The 24,862-nt window shown below is 41.6% G+C and overlaps 1 protein-coding gene across 1 annotated transcript in view; it reads left to right on the forward strand.

Moving 5' to 3' along the window:
- Positions 1–1,208: 1,208 nt before the first annotated feature.
- The window catches only part of C1QTNF7 (C1q and TNF related 7), a 94,785-nt gene continuing 71,131 nt past the window's right edge, over positions 1,209–24,862 (forward strand). The window contains exon 1 of the mRNA XM_019740850.2: positions 1,209–1,436. Within this exon, the coding sequence (XP_019596409.1) occupies positions 1,424–1,436 (13 nt within the window). The 5' untranslated portion in view covers positions 1,209–1,423. The remainder of the gene's footprint in view (positions 1,437–24,862) is intronic.

The following is a 24,862-nucleotide window of genomic DNA, read 5'->3' on the forward strand; positions in this document are numbered from 1 at the left end:
AAGTGACTCAAAAAACACAGTGGAAAACAATCTGGAGTTTTTAATTAATGAGTGAGGTTTTTATCCTGAAACTTGTTTGCATAAGTTTACATAGTAAGCATACTTAATAGCTTGTGCCTGTGTCAACATTTCTTTTCTCCACCAAACGGTTTATTTATGTAACAAATGTTTTCTATATTCATTTATGGGGTTTTACTACGTCATAGCCATTCATTAAATCTGGCAGGGGCACACGTTTTCTGATGTACAAGCTTTGACCTATTGAGCTTGACTAGTGTGAGCACATATGCAGAACAAAATTGTCACAACTGTTAATTGGTCTGAACGTACACAATATTGAATTCTATTCAGTAAGTGTATATTGAGCACTTATGATCTACCAGGTACTGAGCAAAACCTGCTTTACGATATACCATAAATATTTTTTGCAATCTCCATTTTCAGTTGACCACACTTTAAGTTAGCTGTAATTTGAATTCGTGTGTGTGTGTGTGTGTGTGTGTGTGTGTGTGTGTGTGACAGGGGGAGGGAGAGATTAATGGCAGTTGGGAAAGGATGGTGGAAATAGTAAAACTGAGAACATCGGTTACAGACTAAATGTCAGAAGACTTATTCAGCTACGTAGACAGACTCTGCAAACCGAATATCCTTCCTAGAGGTTATGATTTGCGTACAAGATGAAGGTTAAAATAAGACCAATGCAAATAGCATCATTTTAAGTACTTTTGCCTTTTATGAAAACACAATGTACACTAAATTTAAATTTCCAGCTAAGTTAGGGTAGAATTGCATGGAAATAACGGTGTTAGCAAAAGTGATGTTTAAACACAATTGTCACTAATATCACTGTTCCATAAAATGGGACACAAACTTTCCTATGTGCTCTTTTAGCTTCCAGTGAAGCAATGACATTTGGTCTCAAGGCATCACTTGAAAAGGCAGAAGCAACTTGAAGTAACCCGGTGAGAAGGTCAATGGATAAAAGAGAGAAATAGAAGAATTTAGATACCTGAAACCTTTGCTTCTCAATCGCCTCAGTCTGGGGTTTGCAGAAGAACGTCATCCATTCCTACTCACTCCTAACGAGAGTATATATTAAGCTCTTTGAAATGTGAGTATTATGGGAAGGATCGCAGTTGCTTTAAATTATAGGAGTTGGCAAGTGTCTGGGAGGAGCGGAAGGTTGTTTAAACTGAAAAAGACAGTTGCAAAACTTTGTACCACAGCATGAGCTCCAAGCTTCAAACGCGTTCTCATGTTCAGACGAGACTTTTATTTTTCATCAAGTTAATTTTTATATTGTTTTGAAGCAGCTTTGAATAACAAACAAGTATTCTGTTTTACATTTTTTAATGGTTTCTAAATTCATGGGACAACCAAAGCAAGCCAGCCTCATGTTTTGGGGGAAAGTCTGATACCAGCAATGCCTAGCAAAGGTAAGCTACCATTTTCACTGCAGTTTTTCTCTTTTTCCCTCTTCTTTGGCCTTCATCAAAAATATTTACTAATGGAACTTAAGGCAGTTACTTGTAAAGAAATAAGGAACTTGTAGAAAGTATATCAACAAATGATAAATCAGAGGTTGGAAAACCTCAGCAGTGGTGCTTTCTCTACTTTCTATTCCGCGCGTCGCACAAACCTCTGTAAAATATCTTTGACTGTATGAAAAATGCCATTTGTTTCAGAAAATGTGTGTGAGTCTTCAAAATCTCCATTCTGATGCGCCTGGCATCCACTCGTGTGGTGATGGGCTAATCCATTGCCAAAGTCAGAGTATCTATGTTTTCCTATCTGTTATATGCAACTCAACTTCCGGAGTTATGAGCCTCCTACTAAGTCAGAAATTTTTCCCATGGAAGATTTTAATAACATTCCAAAAATTCTCTTAAATATGGTTGCTATGACTTCTTGTAAACTTGTTTTGCAGAATATGTTTTCAAAAGTTAAGTAAATCATTTGACTTTTCCTTTGTAACCACAGAGAGAGGATGTTATAGTTATTATGCCTGGCGGGGGTGGGGGTTGGGGGGGAGTTCAACTTGAAGTTTGTTAATTCAAGTTGTAATTGACGGACAATGCTAGTAAATACATGGGATGGTTGTGCCTTCTTGATTGTGTCTCAGAAACAGGTAGGGAGCAGAGAGGCTAGAATATCCTTGTTTTTCTATGCATTGGTCTTTTGAGAAGCATCTTGTGGTTTTTAGGTGGAGGGGCATGTAGATGTGCATTGTGTTGTTCCAATTTCCCTGAAAATGTCTGTTATCAGTGTTCCCATCTTTCAAGGCAGACTTCCAGGTGCAAAAAAAGCTAGATATTTGCAGAGGTCTGCAAATTCTTCCAGCAGGCTGCGATTTAGCACAACCCCACATTCATTCCTCCACGCACACATCTGTGCTCACAGGCAGAAATTAAAAAGCCCTGCAGATTTGACCGAGTTTGAGGGGTTTGGGACATCTAAGCAACCTCAAGCTGCAAAACCCACTGGTACAGAAACACTAGCAAACATACGCGTTAGGCCTGAGAACGTGAGGTGCTGACCCGGAGGCACCGCGCTTGGGTTGAGAAGGACTCTACCTGTTGCTTTGTGTCTAGGATATTTTTTTTTCCTTCTGTGTCAAATTCTGATTCCATAGATGGATTACAGTGACTTTCCCTGTCTTTTGTGGTCTCAGTGAAAGGAAAGAGATTAAGGTCAGAGGAGGGATATTATTATAGAAAAGAGAGAAGGCAGTTCCATCAGCTCATTGCAAGGTGTTCAAGAGAAACTGTTAGTTCCTTTCTCCATCCGCAGTTGTAGTAGAAGAAGCGAGGGACTTGTGCCTGCCCATCCGTCGTCCTTTCCCCACCGCGTACCTTCTCTTCATCCCTTTCTCTTTCCATTTCTATCCACTCCGGCCACATAACATCGAGAGTGGGTTGGACATACAGGATTATCATCATCTCCTCCGTCTCATCCCCTTGGCCATTCCCAGGCCCGTTAAGGAAGCACCCCCCATTTGGAGGGGGTCTCTAGGACCCCACCCCATGACCTCATTGCAGGCAGCTGGGAAGCTGGGATGGCCAGCGTTTACATGGCGCCTGAGTGCACCCTGGGGATGGGTGCGGCCGAGAAAAGCGAGAAAAGCGCCGTGTGGCATGACGTGACTGCTGGGGAGTGGAGCGTGGACTTCTCCACATGGACTTCTATGGTGGCTGGCAGCATCTCTGGAAGCCAGACCGCTTCCCCACCCCCACCCCAGGCACCACCTCTGGGCCAGAGAAGGCCCCAAAGAGGACAAAAACAAAACGGCGATTAGACTTGCTAATGAAGCCCCAAGCCAGCTGACTCATTTGAGGCGCAGCCCCTGGTTGGTGGGGAAGGCCTTTGCAATGAAACCTGGACAGTGCCCTGGAAAGGACAGGTCAGGGTTGTCCCAAAAAGGACGCTGATGAGTGGCCCAATGTGACCTATTCACGTCTGTTCACCTCAAAGAGGCTGGGGAGGAGGCAACATCTGTGGGGGACAGAGGCAGGAGAGTGTTAACTACTGAACTGCCAGGGAGTATGGGAGCCTCGCTGTCTCAACGTGAAAAGGACATGAACCAGACTCAGCCCAGGTTGCCAGCTACTGTCGCACACCCCACATCTGTGCACCAAGACCTGAAATGCCCCAGGCCCAGGAATCAAACCCCAGAGGGACTAGGAAAGGGACACCCTTCACTGAGCATCCAGTCTGTGTCAAAAACTTTACCACGGCTCTTTAAACATGATCTTTGACAGAGAGACCAAACATGAAAGTGTAGAAAGTATGTGAAGAACCACATGAGAGGGGCTTTGCAAAATCAGGCCGATGAAGTCAAAGAAAGCTCCTCACAGAATTGCACTTGAACTAGACCTTGGAGAAGGAGTAACATGTCATGACAGAAGCAAGAGGGGCAAGGCAGAGGCCAATGAGCAAAGGCACAGCGGTGGAAAGATACCGGCTGCTCCTGTGAACCAAGTAGATTGGGGGTGGTGAGGCTCTGTTCCCCAAAGTGCATCCGAAGCCACACCGTTTCATGAGCTACTGGTAAGAGAATAACCAAAAGTATTTCCCGGTCAGGCACATTTGGGAATGTGGAAAGCTGTGCAGCACGGTGGGACAGAACTCAGGTTCTAGGATCACAAAACATCTCACTTCAAATTTAGCTCCACCCGTTAGCAGCCCTGTGAAATTAGGCCCATGGAAGCCTCGGTTTCTTCACCTGTTAAATGAGGATATCTATCCTTACAGGGGCATTCTGAGGATTCAATTAGAGAATTCATGTGAAGTGTCTATAATCAGACTACACGGCATATAAAAGCTCAGTGAATGTGAGCTTTTCTGATTAGCTATTAAATTCTGGTTTCTTTGCTGCAGGACTTCCCACACACACAGTTTTGCTTTTTTTAAAATACTCCACTTACATTATTTCTACTAATAAAAACATATTAATTTATAACATTTTATTGACCATTATTTTGTGCCAAGCACTATTCTAGGTTTTTTCATTTGAATAGTCTCATTTAAAACTCACAATCTATTGGGGATATTATTAGTGGGATTCTACTATAAACTTTACAATTTGAGAAAACCATAGGCCAGAAAGGCTAAGTCACTTGCTCAAATTTATCTCAGTTAGTTACTTCATGGGCGCCACTAATCAAAACTTTTTGATCATGCCACATGCTAGAAAGTTATTTATTTTCACATGTTTTTGTTTCTTACTGTGTACTCTGTCTCTCCGTGAGTTGGTCATTCGAATCTAATGTTTTCCAAACTCTTTAGAACATGACACCACTTTTTCCCCCAAGGCCTATCACACAAACCATAAAATGTGGAATGCATGCTGGAAATGGTGAGGTTGAGTTGGCCCCGTAAGTTCAGGCCACAGGAACTTCATGAAGTTTCTCAAGATTTCATTGAAATTTATCAATCTCCACCAGCCATTTCATGAATCGTCTTTCATACTTCTGTGAAACAGAAGCCCAACAATTGGGATTGTCATACCTAAGGAAACTGACCTTTTAAAAAACTATTGTCAATTTTTAAACGGAAGAGAAAAGTGACAGAAAAGGGAAATTTCACAGTAGGAAGGTCAGCCTTTCCCTATGGTTTGAGGGCCTACTGTATAGGAGGTACTGCCAAGGACCCAAGATAGGATAACGCATGATTCCACCTTCAAAGAGTTATCAATTGAATGGGGAAAATAAAATGTGTATTTCAACACTTAAAATTACATTTACAGGGAAGAATATGAGAGACTCAAAGGGAATGGGGATTCAGAGAAAAGGAGACCTCAGGTCCCTCGAAAAATCAGTGTAATGTGTAACATTCTTTGACAATTACATGTACCAGGAACTGTGCTAAGTACTTTACAATATGACTAATCCATGTGTACTTTATAAGGCTACAAGGTGGGTGTTAACTTGCCCATTTCACAGATGAGAAAACTGAGCCCTAGAAAATTTAGAAACCTGTCTGAGGTCTTCCGGGAAGTAAGGGGCAGAATACATCCTCAAACTCAGGTTCATCTGATGCTCAAGGAAGAGGAGGTAACATGTAACTTGGCCTTGAAAAATGGATAAGGATTGGTGGGAGGGGCATTCCAGGCAGCAAGAAGAGTATTTTTTAAAAGCCTGAAGGAGAACAGCGTGGGGAGTAGCAGAAGAGCTGCCCTGGAAAAAACAAAGTGCAGTCATACTGTGTTTCCCGGAAAATAAGACCTAGCCGGACCATCAACTCTAATGCATCTTTTGGAGCAAAAATTCATATAAGACCCAATCTTATTTTACTATAAGACCAGATCTTATCTAACATAATATAAGACCGGGTCTTATATGAATTTTTGCTCCAAAAGACGCATTAGAACTGATTGTCCAGCTAGGTGTTATTTCCGGGGAAACAGGGTACAAAGCAAAGGGAAATGAGCTTAAAAGACTTGGTAGGGGGGAAAAGACTTGATTGGAATCAGGTCACAGAAAGCCTTGAATGCCAAATAATAAAGTCTGGATTTTTCAAATGTAGCGATCGTTTAAAGTTTGTAAAGAAGAAAGTAACGCCCTGACAGTTTCTTAGAACAATAATTGAAGATGATTAATCAGTGTGCAGGAGGGGCAGAGACTAAACCTCCAGTTAGGAAGTGATATTTATCCAGGCAAGAGATAACAACAGCCATTGTTCACATAACAGTTGAGGGGTAGAGATGGACATGGGCCAGTTTCCTAAACCTGCTACACCAAGGCCTTTGCCATCATGGTAGTCTTTCAAACAACAACCTTGAGACCTCACTAAATCAAGATTAAACCCAGCGAAATTGGAGGGGGTAGGGAATGGAAAGGACAGGAGGAGCTAGTTGACCTCTGAGGCTCAGCTCTCAAACTCCATGAAGAGAAACCTCTGAGCACTTCTATGGAAATCATTAACTATAAGTTCCTTACTCCATCACTTGTTTCTGGACTTGTCCTTCATATCAAGTAGGCGTATTTCCAAAAGAACATTATCGTCTAGAAAATTTTATGAGTTTACAGCTAGAGCAACTACATAATGTGATATTAGCATGCAATGATTGGGAGGGTGTATTTTAATATATCTTTTCAGGAAAAACTCGTATCCATAATCCTGGCTGTCTGTCTTTTGGAAAATTCTACCTTTTGAGACTGAGAAATCTTCATGCAGTTCATACCACATCAGGATCTTACAATGCTCTGAAAGAGGTATCATGTGGGTGTCCTAACCTCCTCCAGCTCCCAAATAGGTGGTAAGCCTCTAAAGATTAGGAATTACTTTGTCTTTGGATTTTCCAAAGCCTTATCACTACAGCAGCTCTCAATCAGTCGACAAACATGGGTCTGCAAGAAATGTCACCTTTACTTCCTTGAATTCAACTTGAATCTGATTCCAGGAACTTTGGTTTTAGAAATTAATAGGCTCCTACTCTCACCACCTTCAAATAACTTAGAGGTCTTCCTTCACACCAGTTATGCCAGTTCTTATACATTGCCTGTCCCTGCGATGTCTATGGATTCTGCTTTCAACCCCCTGCTTGGGACTCGAGAATCACTGTCCAGACCAGGAACCTGGTTTCAGAGCAGTTCTAGACAGCCCTTCCTGTGTGAGGCCTGGCCACAGAGGGAGTGTTTCCACTTCTCACAGATGCACTGATGCCCAACCCCCGGTATCCCCTGGTTTAGGGCAATCTCCCATCAAAGATCTCTTATTCTGCCACTGCTATCACATATTCTTGGACTTGGACTTTCAGAAAAAAAAGAAAGACAGGTTTTCAAGAAACTTCTGCTTCCTGTTCTGCACAACCTTGAAACAAGGGCACACAAAGGACCAAGAAACATTCTTACAATAGGTTGGGGGTGAAGAACACACAAAGTTACCCTGTCACACACACAATAGGTATTCAGTAATTGTCAGTGAAATGTGGGCCCCAATAACTGACAAAATGACTCCTCCAAAGTTGCTCAGTTTACCTACCACCAGAAGAGGTATTATTATGATCAGCTTAATAGAGTCTTTTGATTAAGCATCTACCAGGTGCCAATATTTTACATGTACTGTCTCCATATCAGATGAGCGGTGAGCAGCTTACCTAAGATCCTATAAGTGCTAAGAGACAGGGCATGTATTTAGACTCAAGGTGTGCCCGTCTCCATAACCTACACCCTTTCCATCCTGCCACATGGACTCTGGAAAGGATTCCTTATTTTCTATTTAGCAGTCCAGAGGTCTGATAGTTCTCCAGTTGCCACTTCTAATTAAAATTTGTTTTAAATGGAGATTTTATTTTCACCATGATCACAGTGTGACTCCGCTTGATATGGTAATAACGCCATAAGATGGTTTATTACCCCATCTCATCATTCATCTGGGAGGCAGTAGGGAAGGAGATTTACTTCTATTTGAAAGATGAGAGTGAAGTAAAGTGACTTGTCCAAGATCACAGAGCTAGACGAGAGCTCAAATACCGACACACGTCTGTCTTTGCTCCAAGTCAAGGGGAGGGAGTTAGTCCTCATGAATAAAAGGCTAATTATAGAATCATTAAATATTTGCACTTTCAGGGACTTCTCTACCAATAACAGAAAAGCATAGCTTAGGTGGTTGCCTTAAAACGCATCCTACCAGATGTACTCCAACAATATTTGAGAACTATCATAAATACATTAGTTGGTGACCTTGCCAATTGCTAACATCCCCAAAGCAGCTTACTCTTTTAAATTGGTACGTAATTTTTTTTTCTCAGTTTTTTTCTGGCATCATTAACTTTTTTTTTTTTTTTTAGAAAATACTTTCTCTGAAGTAATTTTTATCCCATTCCACTCTAAAATTTAATTTGACAACAATGACATCTTATTTAAGCGAGTCTTTGAATTTATTGGAATTACCAATCCATTTTATCACAGGTGTATATATCAGTTTCTCAGATCATTAGCATCCATCTCTTCTTTTCCTTCACAATAAAGACCATTTTCCTTGGCATGGTCTTCAGGGGACTTTGAAAATCTATCTCTTAGTGGCCCTCTCTGCCCACCTTCACCCGTATGGTTCTCCTCCATATAACCATATACCATGTATGCCAAATATCACAGACTGGGTGGCTTAAATAACATAAACTAATTTTCTCACAGTTCTGGAAGCTAGAACTCCAAGACCAAGATGTCGGCAGGGCTGCTTCCTTCTGAGGCCTCTCTCCTTGGCTCACAGATGCCCACTTCAACCTGTGTCCTCACACGGTCTTTTCTCTGTGCAGAGCACCCCTGGTTTCTCTCCGTGTGTCCAAATTTCCTCTTCTAAAAGGACACTGGTCCAATTGTATTAGGATTTACCTTTAGTGCCCCATTTTAACTTCATCACCATTTTAAAGGCCTTATCTTCAAATATAGTCACATTCTGAGGTATTCAAATTATGAATTTGGGGGACACAGTTCAACCCAGAACAACCCAATACCTGTGCACAGTGAACTCTTCACAGTTTCTTGGGCAACCCTTTTCTCTATGTGACATAGGTCTAAAGAATCAAGTCTATTTCTTTGCCTATGTACGAATTACTTTGAACATATAAAACTTCTGACCTTCAACTACTTTATTACCTACAAAAATGGCAATTTTTGTGATCCCAATATAGTGTAAAGATTTAAGAAAACTATCACTTCTTGAAGACAATTTATGTACCGGACCCTTAAAATACCACAGAAATTGTTTATTACCTTCCTGTTTGTCTCTAAGGTCAAGATGGAATTGTATCCAAGCAGACTTTTATCATTTATCTGCACAACAGATATGACCTTCAGCCTCAATGCCAACAGTACCGAAAAGCTCATACTTATTAAGGCAGCCCCTCCCATTAAAACACCACTAGTAACCATAAAGTTCTTTATTATGCAGAATCTGGCCCTTTTTAATCTCTCAGTCGTCTTTGTTCTGCTTTTAGAAGTAGCAAGGAGAAGTGCACCTCTTCCCTCCTGCATTTTAAATACTTGAAGACTGTCACCATCTGCCTTCCCAAGGCTCTTCTGCACTTACAGGGAGGAATTTTCTCTGGATACCATGTGGTTCACCAAGGATATCCATACCCCTCCTTATTGGGCGTCCAGACTGGACACTAGATTCCAGATGAGTTCCTCCGCTAGTGTTTGTTCCATATGAACTTCCTGGTATGTATAGTGGCTCCTTGAAGCTGTATTGAGAAAGACTCTGAACCCAGTCTAGGGTTAGCAGGAAGGAACGAAGAGTTCAATTAGTGCTGTCTAAGGGAGAACCAGATACTTCCCAGAGCTCCTCTTCCTATTCATCTGGATATTGTCTGACACCCAGAGTACAGGGGAACTATTACCCTCTCTGATTTAAACACTCTGTTTTCCTGAATGCTAAATTTGCATCAGCTTTGCTAGTAAGCTCATTTCATAAAAAGACCAGCTAAGACACTCAGATTTTTTTTTTAACTTGTTGTAACAAAGCCTATTTCCCCCCATGTTATGGTACTGTTTTTCTTCATAGTTAACTAAAAAGAATGAAGAATCTGGAACTATGATCTCTTTGTGTGCTGCTTCTTTCAGCCCTAACCCTTCCTGGTTGTATGATTGTGGGCAAGTTATTTGAACTCTCTGAGCCTCTGTCTGTTCATCACTGGAAATGGGAATATATGTATCTACTCCAGAGAACCTTTTGGCAGTATTAAATGAGATACTATACAAGAAAAAGTACACAAGCTGGAAGGCGAAATACAAAGGCTACTTGTTAGGAGCCTGATATTACAGTTTTGGCCAGCCAGCTAATAGTTCCCTCAACCTGTTTGTTTTAGGGGATTTCTTCTCACTGGACAAACTGACATCTAGTAGAGGATTGAAAACAAAAGTACAAGCAAGAGAAATGAACGCCCACTAAATACTCACATGCAGAGCCAACTTGCATGTGAACACACACACATCAAGGTCAAAGACTTCAGCTGAGAGGAAAGTGTTTCCATGATGCCTCAAAGCAGAGTGACAAACAAAATCCAGAGTGGCTCTTCCAGAATGGTTATTTTGATTATTCATGGCCTCCCACGCTTGATTTGAGATATTTGTGCTGGCCATTTGCTCACATAAATCTGCATTGCTATCCTAAATGTTTTGCCTGCAAAAGAAAATACACCCTTTTCTCAGGTACGTTATCAGCCCCACGTCACCATAGCTCTAGCCAGTAGACTAATTGGGGGCAACAACCCTCAATCCACAGGACCAAGCAGGAACAGTGCATGAGTGAACGAGCACGTGACAAAGACCTGGGGGCGGAGGGGCAGCTGGGACATCATGCTCTACCTAACATGGGCAGTCACCACTCACTCCAATGGGTGATGTCCAGGGCAATGTGGCCCGATGGTGCCAGGTCTTCAGATTTTTCAAGGAAAATCCATGTATCTGGATTTTCATGTGAAATATTCCTATTTTAAACACACTTGCTGTGTTTTTGACCTAGAGAGATGGCAATTTCATATGGTTCAACCCAATATAATCTAAAGACATAAAGAGTTCAGATTTTCTTGCTGTGCAGGAAATCTCAAGAGGCCTTGCCCCTCCAATAAATTTCCTAAATAAACATGCGCATATATGCACACACACTACTAACAGCAATAGCTAACAGACCATCGTTCCTACACAGAAGGTATGCATGTAGATAAACCCTCATTTAATCCTCCCAACACCCTATAAGGTTGATACTCTGTTTATCCTTACTTTATAAATGAGACCCAATGCCTCACCTTCAGTTAGTAGTGACACATATGTACATGAATATATGATCCCCTTGCCAAGAGAGCCAGTGTCCTATGTCTCTTGGATTGGAGGAAGAAATGTAAAATGTATGTTACTGCCCAGTCCCCCACAGATGGCAAGTTGGGGTGAACAATGATCCTCCTAGCCTCTTTTGGTAATTTTAAATCTCCTTACCACTCGTGCTAGTTCACTCGGGCTGCCAGAACAGAATAATCCCACAGACTGGGCGACTTAAACAACAGAAATTAATTTTCTCATGGTTCTGAGGGTGGAAGTCCAAGATCAAGGTTCTGACAGGGTCGGTTCCTAATGAAAACCGTTTTCCTGGCTTGCAAATGGCCGCCTTCTTGCTATGTCTTGATATGGCGCTGAGGGGAGAGACAAATGGGGGGGGGGCAGTGAGGGGAGTGACAGGGGGAGAGAGAGAGAGAACTTGTGTTGTCTCTCTTCTTATAAGGACTCCAGGATTAATGGATCAGGGTCCCACCCTCATGACCTCATTTAACCTTAAGTACCTCCTTCAAGGTCCTAGCTCCAAATATAGTCACATTGAGGGTGAGAGCTTCAGCATATTAACTGGGCAGGGAGGGAACACAATTAAGTCCAAAACACCCCAGCTCACTTATATGGAGAACCAGCCTCCCCAGCCTTTTTCTCCTTTTCCCATAGTCCTCTTCCCACCCGGCCACTTTATTCAACCACTTCTCTCTTTCTACCCCATTCTTTGTGCCATGCAGTTCTTTCATTCTACACAATCTCTCTTTTCTCACATGCTGTAAACCCCTCCCTTTCAGACATTCTCCTATTTCTCTCTTCTTCTGCTTTCTCTTCCCTTCTCTTTCATTCCCATCACCATCTTCGCCAAAGTCCTTTCCTCTCTCGTCCTTTTCTTCTTGCCCTCTTCTCCACAACAACCCCTCAAGTCTAAATTCTTTCTTTGCTTGTATTTACACTTTATACCTGCAGTGTATACGCCCCATAAGGGGAGTGCCTAGCACAGTGCCTGGTCCACAGTAGGAACCCTATAAATGTCAGTGTGCCCCGTCAACACAGGATTCCAGGCAAATTCAAAGAAATGTGCAAGATGAAGCAGTTGAAGTGGAAGTTAAAAATCAAAGCCAAGAGATGGAGGACGAACAAAATATGTGAACCATAAGGCCCAGTCTAGTTACGGGGATTGAGCGTGAAATTTCATTTCCTCGCAGCTGAACCTAGAGCCTTTTCGTACTTAAAGTGACCCGTGTATTCTCTGGTGTGCTCAGGGTGCTGGGCTGGAGGAGGTGAAATGAATTCCTTTTCTTTTGCTGTGACCTGCATCCTGTTTTGAACAATTGTTTTTTCCCCCATCTAACAGCTTTCTCTTCAGCATCCCATTGATCTCCCACTGGCAGCCAAGGCTGTATTGTGCTAAAATCTCACTCTGATCCTATTTAGAGTGTGGTTTTGTGTAGTAAAGAATGCAAATCTTATAATTAAGGCAATTTGCTAGGATGTTGCTAAAGGAAATCTGCAATTTCTTATTAATCAGAAAACTTACTGAATGCAAGTTCAAGTGACAGCTGGGTGAAAAGTATAAGACACGGGAGGGAAAGAAGGGAGGAAGGGAGGAAGGAAGGAAGGGAGGAAAGGGGGGAGGCAGGAAAGGTTTTCTGAATCCTTTTCTACTTTCCCCCAAAGTTGCTCATTTTCCTCATCTTCGCTTACACTGTGCTCTTTCCTCTTTTCTGTCACCCTCACCTTCCCTCTGAGGCCTAGAGGGAAATCCATATCTTCATTCCTAGCCGCTCCTTTTCAGTGAAAACCGAATGCTTTAATTCCAACACTTTCTCCTGAACATAGAAATCTAACTATCATCACAAATTTTCTGTTTTGTTCTTGACCAGCCATTCTCCCAGAATGCACTTCATCAGTGCTCAGTGCCTAAGACTGCCGCTGTTATACTACTCGACACCACACAGCCTAGATGTGGCCGGGTAACCAAGGGATGAGAATTATTAAAACCAAAGCATAGTGGCTGCACCAATCTGCAATCCCACCAAAAGTGCACAAGGGTTCCCTTTTCTCCACATCCTCGCCAGCACTTGTTGTTTGTTGATTTATTGTTAATAGCCATTTTGACTGGGGTGAGGTGGTGTCTCATTGTGGTTTTTATTTGCATTTCTCTAATGATTAGTGAGGTTGAGCATTTTTTCAAATGTCTGTTTGCCATCTGTATGTCCTCTTTAGAAAAATGTCTCTTCATGTCTTGATAATGGCTGCATGAGATGTCAGAGGGGTAGTAGATGGGTAAAGGGAGTTATCACTGTGTGAGGGATATAAATGATAAATGTCTATTACATTGTTTTGTACACCTGAAACTAATAAAAATTTAAATAATTTAAAAAAAAAAAAAAAAAGCACATGGAAAAGGATTGCAGGATCCTGCCCCGGAGAGGGAAAAACTAATGGGAGATATGAGACTGAATTCAGGGTTTTGAAATTCTGCTTCATATAGGACTCCTGAAGCAATCTACAATATTTGGCATCAATTACTTAAGATTCTAATCCAGACAGGATTTGCCCTGAGTTAAAATCTCAGCTCTGTTATTTTATAGTCTTGTGTACATTGGGGAACTAACTCTCCCCATCTCCATTTCCTTGCTGTAGAAAATGAGGACAATAGTATCCATCTCGTCAAGGTTATAACATGGACATGTTATAGATGCAGGTGAGGATATAACATAGTGCTGAATCAATCATAGCTAAGGTTAATATTCCTGATACTTCTGCTGAAATTCAATACAGGAGAAAGCATTAGATATACCGGGTTATTAAGTTATTTGGATCATAAAACATAAAACCTTCCTTCCTGCCTGCCTTCCTTCCCCCCCTCCTTCCTTCCTTCCTTCCTTCCTTCCTTCCTTCCTTCCTTCCTTCCTTCCTTCCTTCCTTCCTTCCTTCCTTCCTTCCTTCTTTCCTTCCTTCTGTCTTTCTCCATAGCCATCCAGCTGTACCTTGAACCTGCATTCAGTAAGCTTTCTGATTAACCAAAAATTTCAGGATTCTTTTAACAACACCATAGCAACAACTCCCACTATAAACTGCCTTAATTACAATCCTTGCACCCAAACCACACTTAAACAGGATTTGAGTGAGACCCCAAAAGAGATTCAGTAGAAGCGTCTGGAGGATGGGAGAAGTGGCGCTTTGCAATATTATGTAGATAAAGGAGAGAAGGAGTCTCAGCTGTGGGTCTCAACCTGAGCTGCACTTTAATTAGCAATGAGGGAACTTTGACAAATCAGAGCCCAGACTGAACCCCAGACATCAGAATCTCTGGTTGGGGGATCCAGACATAAATAATTTTTTAAAACCATGAGGAGATTCTAATATATAGCCAAGACTGAGAAGCTCTATTTTAGAGAACAGGGTGGAAAGCCACAGAGCTGACCCGGCTGTATGCTGCACGCACGGTGTGAGTGCATCGGTAAATTTCTAGACTCTAGAGGGATTCTGAGGAGACTTGTGGAAGCAGAAATGAGGCTGTGAAAGGAAGCAGTGAGTGGCTAGGAAGACTCTATAGCAGGTAAATCTCAATCCTTCAATAACTGCGGTAGAACCCACAAGGGAAGAGTGAGGAAGACAGCTTGAGAAGACAGCAAAAGCAAAATGATTTATTTTTAGAATATGAGAGACCTAAACAGCTTTGAACCAAAGATGAGTGTCCTACACCTTATATGCTTACAATTCAAATTTTGGAAAATAGGAAAACACTGTTTGCATTGGTCCAGTAGATGTCACCTTTATGATTTAAGATTCATCAAAGGATCTTGATCAGATATGCCCTCTGCTTTATACCCCAGTACTTGCTTTGCTTTTAACTGCCATATGTTAAATTTTCTACTGTGTGTCAAATATGTCACTTGACAACCTCTCTGAATCCCCACAAAATCCTGTAAAGTGGCTGCCTCCCATTGTACAGACGAGGACATTTTTCAGATGAGGAAATGAGATTCATAGAGTTTCAGTGGTTTGCCCAGAGTCAGTAAGTGGCAACACCAGGACTCAAACCTGGATCTGTATGACCCCAACGCCCACGGTCTTTTCGCCCTGCCCCTGTATGTCCAGATAAAGCACAAATTCAGACCTCGGAGAGCAGCATACTTCCATCCAACCTGCAAAATGACTAAAACAATGGCTTGAAAGGTCATGTTGCAGCGCGAGGATCTCTGAATGAAAAGAATGAAAAGTGTACCAGGGGCTGCATCTCCTACTTTGGGTTGCAGAAGGGCTTAAGCAAGACACAAAGCATGTTAGAGAGGAGTAGGCAGGAGGCTTTGTTTGTCATCATTGACACCAAGGCCCAGGATGGTAGTGGAGCAGCAACGAGAATTGGGATTGCCCACAATCTGAAAACTAATCTGAAAACACAGCATCCTGAGCTGCATGCGCAGGTGCAGGGGCATTTGGGCAGGAACCGTCACAGTTTGTCCCCGCCATCTTCCTGTTCCTTCCTCCTTTCTGCACATGTAACCCTTGCTGATTTCTGCCTGCCCAATCACGTGACATGCGCCAGTACAGCTGGCTGTCTTCTCTTCCTGAAATTGATTCTCCACGTCCTGTGATTATCCCTGAAAACTGAGTAGTATCCATTTGCAAGCAATATTTTCCTCCTAATACATCCAGGTATGTATAGTCCAGAGGACTGCTTTGATTTCTGGAATATTGGCTCTGAGGAGAATGAAATCTAATAATAAAATGTATTATTAGTTCCAAATAGCTCCATATTCTGTGCCAAAGTGATGATTTCCATTTGGGCTGCCATCTGTAAATATTATTACTAGTTATCCTTTGCACTCAGATAAAGGAGTGAGCAAAACAATGCTTTCCCTTCCAATGAAAAGACCTAGAAATTGCTGATGCAATGTCCGCATGAAAGAGCCAGTGACATTTTGTGTTGCCTTTTGAAAAAATATTTTAGTAATGTATTTTAAAAGAAACTTGCCAGCAAGTTCATTCCAGGACGTTTTAGATGCTTTGAGAATAAAGTTGGGTAAGACCATAACAGAGACTGTTTAGTTTGGACACACAAATTGCCAACATACCCAAAAAAAAGGGGATCAGCTGAGCATTTTTCTTCTGCCTCTTATTTTCAGATATTCTTTAAAAGTTAGTGTAACAAAAATGTGAGAGAAGCCATGTGATACACTCATCATACAGAAACACCTCAAATAAAGTTTGTGTCTCAGACCAAAATGGTCCTGGGAATGTGTGGTGACTCGGATGACATTCCTGTTCATGGTGGCCATAATTGATTACAAAGTCATCAGAAGAAAGGGAAGGTGAGGCTTTTCTTGAGTGCCTACTGGGTCTGGTGTGTACCATACGTCCTACCTAGGGGCTGGACCGACATGAGCTCATTCTGTCCTCCCAGCCACCCCGTGAGGTTGGTATTATTCCTATTCACCGAGGAAAGAAAAGAAGTTGAGGACAATGAAAGAACCGGACAAACAACAATGGTAAAGGCGAGACACGAGTTGGAGAATAAGGCTGAAACTACTCAGTCCAAAATGCGTTTGAATCAATGAATCTTACAAAATAACAAAAGAAGAAATATATTATACAAGGAGTCTATTTGGCCCTGTATCCACTCTAACCCTTGGAAATTGGAAGGTGATGTTTCTTGTGAGTCTACAGCTTCAGGCAAGGTATACCCCAATATTTATGGATCTTCACGAAGAGACACTACCATCTCCTCCTCCTCCACAGCTGTTTTTGTGAAAGGCTCGTCCTTTCGGTGCTTTATCCTCATCAAAATCCCTTTTCCAACTAGGGAAAATGAGGTTCAGAAATCTCATACTTCACAGGAGAGAAGCTTGGCCAGAGTCTCGAAGGAAGGAGAGGACACCCATACCTAGTGGAGAGAAGGGGAAAAAATACTGGCCTATGGAGTCCTTGGTGAAAGCCAAGTAGCCCTGTTTGATCAGAGAAGAATATTTTGGAAGGAAAGCAGTGAGCTAAAAGTTAGATGAGGGTTGGATAAGGGTCCAAACTGCGAAGGACTCAGAATACAGGAGAGGTCATTTTGACTTTTTTTCTCCAGGAATGGGGAACCCACCAAAGGCTTTTGAGTAAGAGAGACATGTGGGAAGCAGAATTTTAGAAAGATTAAGCCTGCTTCAGTGTGGGGGAGGGACTGGAAGTGAGGGGGCCAGATGGGGACTTTCCTCAGAGGAATTCCATGACATCTGAAGGTCATGGCTGTTTGGAGGCTCTGCGTGCCATTTGGGCTCTGCTCTATCCTTTTGGATGAAACAGGCATCTTTAGGCTGCTTGTACTCTGCCTAATGGATTCACTTTGAATGGTCTAAATCCTGTGGCCTTGGATGTGGAAATGTCATCCTGACAGTGAGTGAATTCCAGGCACTCCTTCAGCAAAGAAATTTCCCCCAAAGAAGGAGGCCCTATCCTACAAACATGCTGTTGAATTTAGGAAGCAGGGAAACTGCTGTGAAAGGAAAGTCACCAGGGTGGGGGAAATTTGCTTGCCTCCTAAAGAACTGTTCCTAGTGGGACACAAATTTAAATTACGATTGCCAAGCAGAAGCGTCAGAACGTGAAGGGCTCCCCTGAACTCGATTTCCCATAGATGTGCTGTTGTGTTACACGGCCCCTGCTCGTGTACACACATGCTGCACCACTGGATTCTTGCTTTTCCTGGAGCAATCTCCAGAGATCAGTGCCCGAGGGATCTCCTAATCAGGACTTGCTTTGGCAGGGGAGAGGCGGGGGTATTGGGTCCGTGCTATTTCCAGGTTCTAAAAATTCAAGAAGACTCTGTGGGAAAAGGAGCTGGAGAACTAAGATTGACTCTCAGCTCACTTCGCCTTATGATCTTGGGTAAATTCACTCAGCTGCAGAATAGTAGCAAAAACTTCAGCATCAGATGAAATGATATAGATGACACAACATGATCAAAATCAGGAGCTGCCACGGTGGTGAACGAGGTCATAAATCAGTGCCAGTGCAGCCAAGCAAGAGATGCAAATGAATGCAGCAGGGGTGACGACCTGAGAAACTAGAGTGGACATGTTCCACCCAGAGAGGGCACCAGCTACTCAGTTGATCTCCCAGTTTTTAAATAATAGCAACTCATTTAGATCATTGGTCAAAGCCCCAAACAAAGCAATAGATCAAGTTTGACAACCAGTTTGCAAACAAACACTGGCCACACACAAATTTGTACGCTCACGCCCCACTTCTAGTGGTGTGTAGTTTAAACGAGGTCCACACCTCTAAATTTCATTTTCCTCATCAAAGAAATACGGAGAATGAGGGCAATGCCGAGAACAGTGAAGAGAAACTGAGATCAAGTGCACGGGGGCTCCTTGAAGGAGGATGGAGCAGGTGATGGCAGCGCCATCCCCCTGCCCCCAACATACACATACACACACACACACAATGCCAAACATTAACCCTTTAGTTTCTGGTCTGCAGGGAGGTCTGGTGGGTAGAAGGTTGGCACAACAGCTTTTACCAAAGCCCTTCATCCAGTTCCCAGTCCCCCATAATGTTAAATAAAATGACAAGTTATTTTTAGGGCTCAATTAAGGTTTCTCTCTTGTGCCTGCTCTTCACCATGCAAAATGGTTTTCATGTCACTTGAAACTATGCTCTGTGTTAAGGGGAATAAAATATAAGAGGCAGGCTCTGACTATTAGAGGATATATGACATTGAAATGACGCATCACAGGACAGGGCAGTGTGGTTAGACATGCCTGGTTTCTGCAGCCCCTGGAACCCTGACATGCTTGGGTTTGGCCTCGTCTAGCAAGGGTCTGGCAGGTCATAGCAATGGTCTGGACCACTGAAAAGGCCAGCAGGGCCCCCACTCGGACAACCTGCCATCCTCTGAAGAGTCAGTGCTGGGATCAAGGCAGGTGATCAGACACTTGAGAGCTGGGTTCCACGGGCAAAAGTAATCCATCCATCAGTTGTTTAAAAACACACATAGTCAATTCTTGCGATTCACAGTAGTTATGTTCTACTTAAAGTCATTCCAAAGACTGAGTTAGCAAATACTGAATGGTTGTTCCTAGGAAAATACAAGATGAGTGTCCTGCAAGACACTGGTGACAGCATTTTCAACGATTGATCAGTACATAACCTCGTTTTACATGTGTTTCTGTTTAAAGACACTTTATTTAATGCATACTGTTGACTCATTAACATTGAACTCATGGCCAACATCACTATAACTCATGCCTGAACACGCTTATCTAACACATATTTTCTCCATAAGACACATCGCAGCCTCCTTAAACTTAGCGACACCAGAGAGCACCTCTATGCTTAGGGGGCGTCTTAAAGAGCAAGATCATCAACAAAACCAAAGAATCTAAAACACATGGCACTAAGTAGACTACGAAAAGGATACTTGTCTGAACTCTGAGAGCTGAAAGAAGGCAAAATGTTGCCTTGTTTGACTTCAGCTTGGATTGTGCTCATTGCCAGCAACTCAAATTTTTTGTACTTCTGTGCATATCCGCAAATGGCTGGGAAAGCACCCTGAGGATTGATTTGGGGGTTGAAAACAAATTTCGGAAAGTGGGTGACTTTGCAAATACAAATTCTGCAAATAATCGGCATTGATTATATCTAAAAGTCATTCACACATTTATGTATCAGACATAACATTTGAATTTAAACTCAGGCTGGCAGGGCTGCAGTCATTTCATATCAGCTCTATTTACGTCTAGTTAATTAAGTATTAACTAGCCCAAAGGACACCATGGTTCTCAAAAGAAAAGAAAATATTCCATTGTAGAGTTGCAGTTTATTTTCTCAAAAGGACACAGACCCCAAACAGAGACATCTTTCTAAGATCAGTCACTTGCATATTTTAGCATGAAATTGATTTAAAAAAAGAAAATCTTCTTCCTATTAAGGTAGACTCTCTTTCTGGAACTTCTATTAATTGATCCTAGTTCTGTCTGAACTACACAGAACAAAGTCAGCCCTCCTTCCATATCGCGGTCTATGGCTATTTGAAGACACTACCCAGTCCCCGCTTCCAACATGGCAATTGCCCGTGTGGGACTTCCCTGTCCCATGTAATTTCACCATCTTTTGTCAGTTTCTTGGACCAATGTTCTAATCTGTCAGAAATTAACGGTTATCTCCTGCTTAGGCTCTAGAATAAAATGAGCAGCTTCAAACTCAGATGATAGGACAATTAATTTACACAACTTTACTGGAGAGTAATTTGGCAATGTATATAAAATTCTTTACAATAAGCATATCCTTCCAGTTCTTAAAATTTATTCTAAGGAAATAACCATGAACATGTGTTAAAATTTAGTTACGAGGATGTCCATTACAGGGTTCTTTATTGTTCCCGCATGTGGAATCAATCAAAATTCTCAAGGATAAAACAATATTAAAGAAATTATGGCACATCCATACAGCCATTAAATACTATGTAGCCATTAAAATGACAATGTGTGTGTCATTTTACATTGACTTACATAGGTGTTTATACAATCATAATAGAGAAGATTATAAAAGAGTTGGTACAGTCGGATTCCATTTTTATTAAAACATCCATCTACAATAAAGAACATTCCCAAGAGGTTAGCAAAGCTCTTAAAGGATGATTCAATTTCAAGTGTTTCCCTTTCTTTATCTATTTTTTTCCTATAAAAAGCCATTACATGAGTACTAAGGAAAAACAATTCTGTTTAGTGCTTTAAAAGATTAAAATTCAGACAACTCGGGTAGTTCCCTGTTGCTTTCCGGAGAGTCTAAACACCCTGGCTTGGGTCACAAGGCGTTTCATGATCTTACCTCTTAGGTTTCATCTCTAACAGTCCTCACAAGCGCATTCCCCTTTGGCCATAATGAACTGTGGAAAATTCCCCAGATTTGGGTTACTGCTTTCCCCCTGCCGCATGAGATAATCCTCTCGGTTTAGAAACTGGTGTGGGGAGATTGTCCGAAATTACACAACTAATAAAACGGCAAACCCAGGCTGCCTGTCCCTGAAGTCCATGCTATCTCCCCAGGATCAGAATGACAAACGGCGACTGTCACCATAATATTTTTGCACCATATTTAATCTCAGGACAGGCAAGTTAATCACTTACACTATTTACAACCTTATCTGGGGGAGAACAAAACCCTGAAATATCGTCGTTTCCTTTGTCATACACACAGAGGGTCAAAATAATTCCAGAAATGTGTTTTCCCCTTTTGAGAGGAATGACCCAGGGTGTTTGGAGCAGTATTTTAGCCAGACATTAAAACCCAGTTTGCAAACATATGCCCTGGGTAGTCAGATTTCACTAATACGATCTACTCTGACTTCTTTGTCTTTCATTATAAAAATTTAATATTGAATTTTAAAACCCAAATGGCATAAATAAATTCCAGATGTCTTCCCAAATCCTTAAATCTTCCATTACGATAAGGAGAGATATTGCTATGTGTGAGTAGATGGTTATGTTTTAACTCACTGAAAAACCAAAAGGATGTCCAGGCAGTGCTTCAGTCTTTCCTCCATGAAGAAAACACATACATGCTTTAGAATTTCTTAGGAAGCTGAGTCAAGATTCACAGACCAGCTGTCTGATATATGTGCTGATTTATTTATCCCCTCAAAGGGTATAATAGTAGCATTGTGAATGCAGGGCCCAAGGCCAGGCTGCCTTGATTCCAATCCAACCAACTGCATGACTTTGGACATGTCACGTAACCTCTCTAGTCCTCAGTTTTCTCATCTGTAAAATCGGGATAATCAGCACCTGCTGAGTAGGGTTGTTGGGGGATGAATGAGTTAATAATTTGAAGTATTTAGGTGTGTGTCTGGAGAGCTGATGTAGGAGGTCTCAATGGCCAGAAATTTTTTTTCCCTTTTTTCCTTCCAGATAAACAGAGCTAAGTCTTCTTAACCTTGGAGTAAGAAGACTCTCATCCTTCTGAGAGTGACTAATAAGCTAACTTCAAACCCCAGATCCCTCCCCTAAGCCTGGCCCAGGCCTAGACTTTCCCTGCCTGCACCAGCATTTCTGATCCTTCTGCCTAAACCATGTCATCCCACCAGGGTTAACCCACTTAGAAAATGTAAAAGCTCTGTCCGCAGAGGATTTGTGGGTGGAGACTCACGTCTCCAATTAATTAGAGGAGATCAGATATGCAAAACACCAAAGTGTCATTGTAAGTACTCGAAATATGATAGTTTTCTTTCTTCTTTCCCTCACCACCATTAGGGATCGATACCTATGTTTGAAAGAAACACTGAATTATAACCTTGAAGAGCCCTCACTGCTAACCTTCAACAGATAATTTACAGTCCGTATATCCTTCAGCATCTCAGTTTCACACCTCTAGACCATGCATCCGCGCCAGATGGCAACTAGACAAACTTGGCACTATTTCACACTTGATGGGTCTTTTCATTTCTTGATAGCTTGTATAATATTTTAATATTAACAGATCTCATTTACATACCTCATCTTACTTACTCTTCACATCAACTCTGTAAGTAGTTATTGTCGTTATTACTGTTGTTATCAGCATAATTTTGCAGGGTAGAAAATTAAAGACTTACCCAAAATTAAGCAGCTGGTAAGTGACTCAGTGGGGATTTGAATGTGGATTCTCTGCCTTCAAATTCTGTGTTTTTTCTACCCAACTTCACAGCTAAAGCTATAGGATTAAATGGCAACTCTTAAAAGAAGCCTTATTAATTCTTAGCTTGCATCACTTCCACTGGATGCTTTTTTTTTATTTTAAGCTGTGATTTTTCTGTTTTCTGTGATGTTGCCATGGTTGGTAAGATGGAGCCCAGCACAGTTGTGCAGCCAGCTTGGAGCTATTTCTGCAGGCTCTAATGATTGGGTGTTGGATCGCTGGTTTTAAAATAAAAAAGATATGTTTAATTGGTGTTGTCTTTCAAGCAGGATTTTGTTATATCATCGCCAAATAACCTCTCATCTAGTAAGTAAAACGTACTATTTTAGAAAGTTTGCTCAGAAAGAAGCAAATCTTTTGCAACAATTAAGTATTATATACAAATCTGAAAGTCTTCCATATTGAGAATAGGATGGAAATGTGGAGTAGAGCTGTGTTAGGGAATGTGTTTGACTTCATGTAACAGAAACACAACTTCAGAGACCTGGCCAAATCAGGATTTATGTTTCTCATCTAAAAAGAAGTTAGTTTGGAGACAGGCATCAAGGGTTGGTGAGACAGCTTCACCAATGTCATCGAGACCCAGATATCCTTCTACGTTTCTGCTCTTTCATCTTGGTAGGTGGCTGTCTTTATTGTGATCGCAAGATGTCTACTCTACATTAACGTCAGGACTGTATTCTAAGTGAATGGCAAAAGACAAAGAACAAAATCTGAACAGGTGATAACAGCTGTCTTTCCCACTTAGGAAGTTCTCCCAGCAACCTCTTCCATCAATCTCTGCTTATACATCATTGTCAGAACTGGGTGGGTCACATGGCCTTCCCTGGCCACAGGGGGTATAGGAAGGTGGGTATTTACCTGGTCACATTGCCTCCCAAAACAAATGGGTCTTCTGTTAGTAAGAAAGAAGGGCAAAATGGACATTGGCGAGCAACTAACAGAGTCTGCCAAGAGAACTACCATTCATTGAGGGCCTGAAACATATCAGGCACAAACTAAGACAAATCTGAGAAAGAAATAACACAATCCTTGAAAGATATAAAGTATGAAATGAGATGTAGTTTTCTCAGAAGATCGCTATGTGAAAGTTTCTCATGGGACAATGCCTGGCACAGAGTAGACACCCCAAAATGGTTTCAAATGTTCCCCCTCTCTTTCTCCTCTCTCTCAAATGAAATTAGAGATGCAACACCAGCTCCCACTTAAATTCTCTATTTACATTGTCTAGTTAATCTTGTTATGACCTAATTATGGCCACTGCTCTGGTCAGTGTATCCATACCCCCGACCCACGGCAAACTCAGTGCTGGCTGACTTTCTTAGATTCTGTCAAGTCTTTCCTGCTTGAACTGTTTTCTCTCCAGAGCTGTAATGATATTGCTTTCACTTTTAACTCCATCAGCTAAGACATAAATAGTCTTTGGTTTGGTGTTTTATCAGCCTCTTCATAATTCTTGGCACTTATTAGGAGCTCAATGATATCTGTTGAATGAATGAATCTTGGCTTTATCATTTTCCAGCTGTGTGACCTAGGGCAAGTTTCATAACCTGCCCTGAGTGAAAAAAAAAAAAAAAAAAGAACTTTGTTTTTACAAGGCACTGAGATTTGGGAGTTGCTTATTATTACGGAGCAGTAATTATAGCTACAATAGCTAATGCTACAGCCTTGCAACCATGTAGCGGAGGAGAGAAATTCATGGAAAAAAGATGCCCAACAGATAATACCAAAAGCATTGACTATAGAAAAGTATCCATGCTGTAACAAGACACATTGCTTCTCTACCATCCTTCAAAATTAACAACCTTAAATTTTAATAACCTTACATATAATAGATACTAAAAAACTGACAAACTTTCCCAAATAATACTCAAAGGTTTTTAGAGCATGTGTAGAACACCACCATGGAAAAGAAATGTTTTCTGGGCAAG

The sequence above is a fragment of the Rhinolophus sinicus genome, linkage group LG02 (genome assembly GCF_036562045.2).
Source record: "Rhinolophus sinicus isolate RSC01 linkage group LG02, ASM3656204v1, whole genome shotgun sequence".
Lineage (NCBI taxonomy): Eukaryota > Metazoa > Chordata > Mammalia > Chiroptera > Rhinolophidae > Rhinolophus > Rhinolophus sinicus.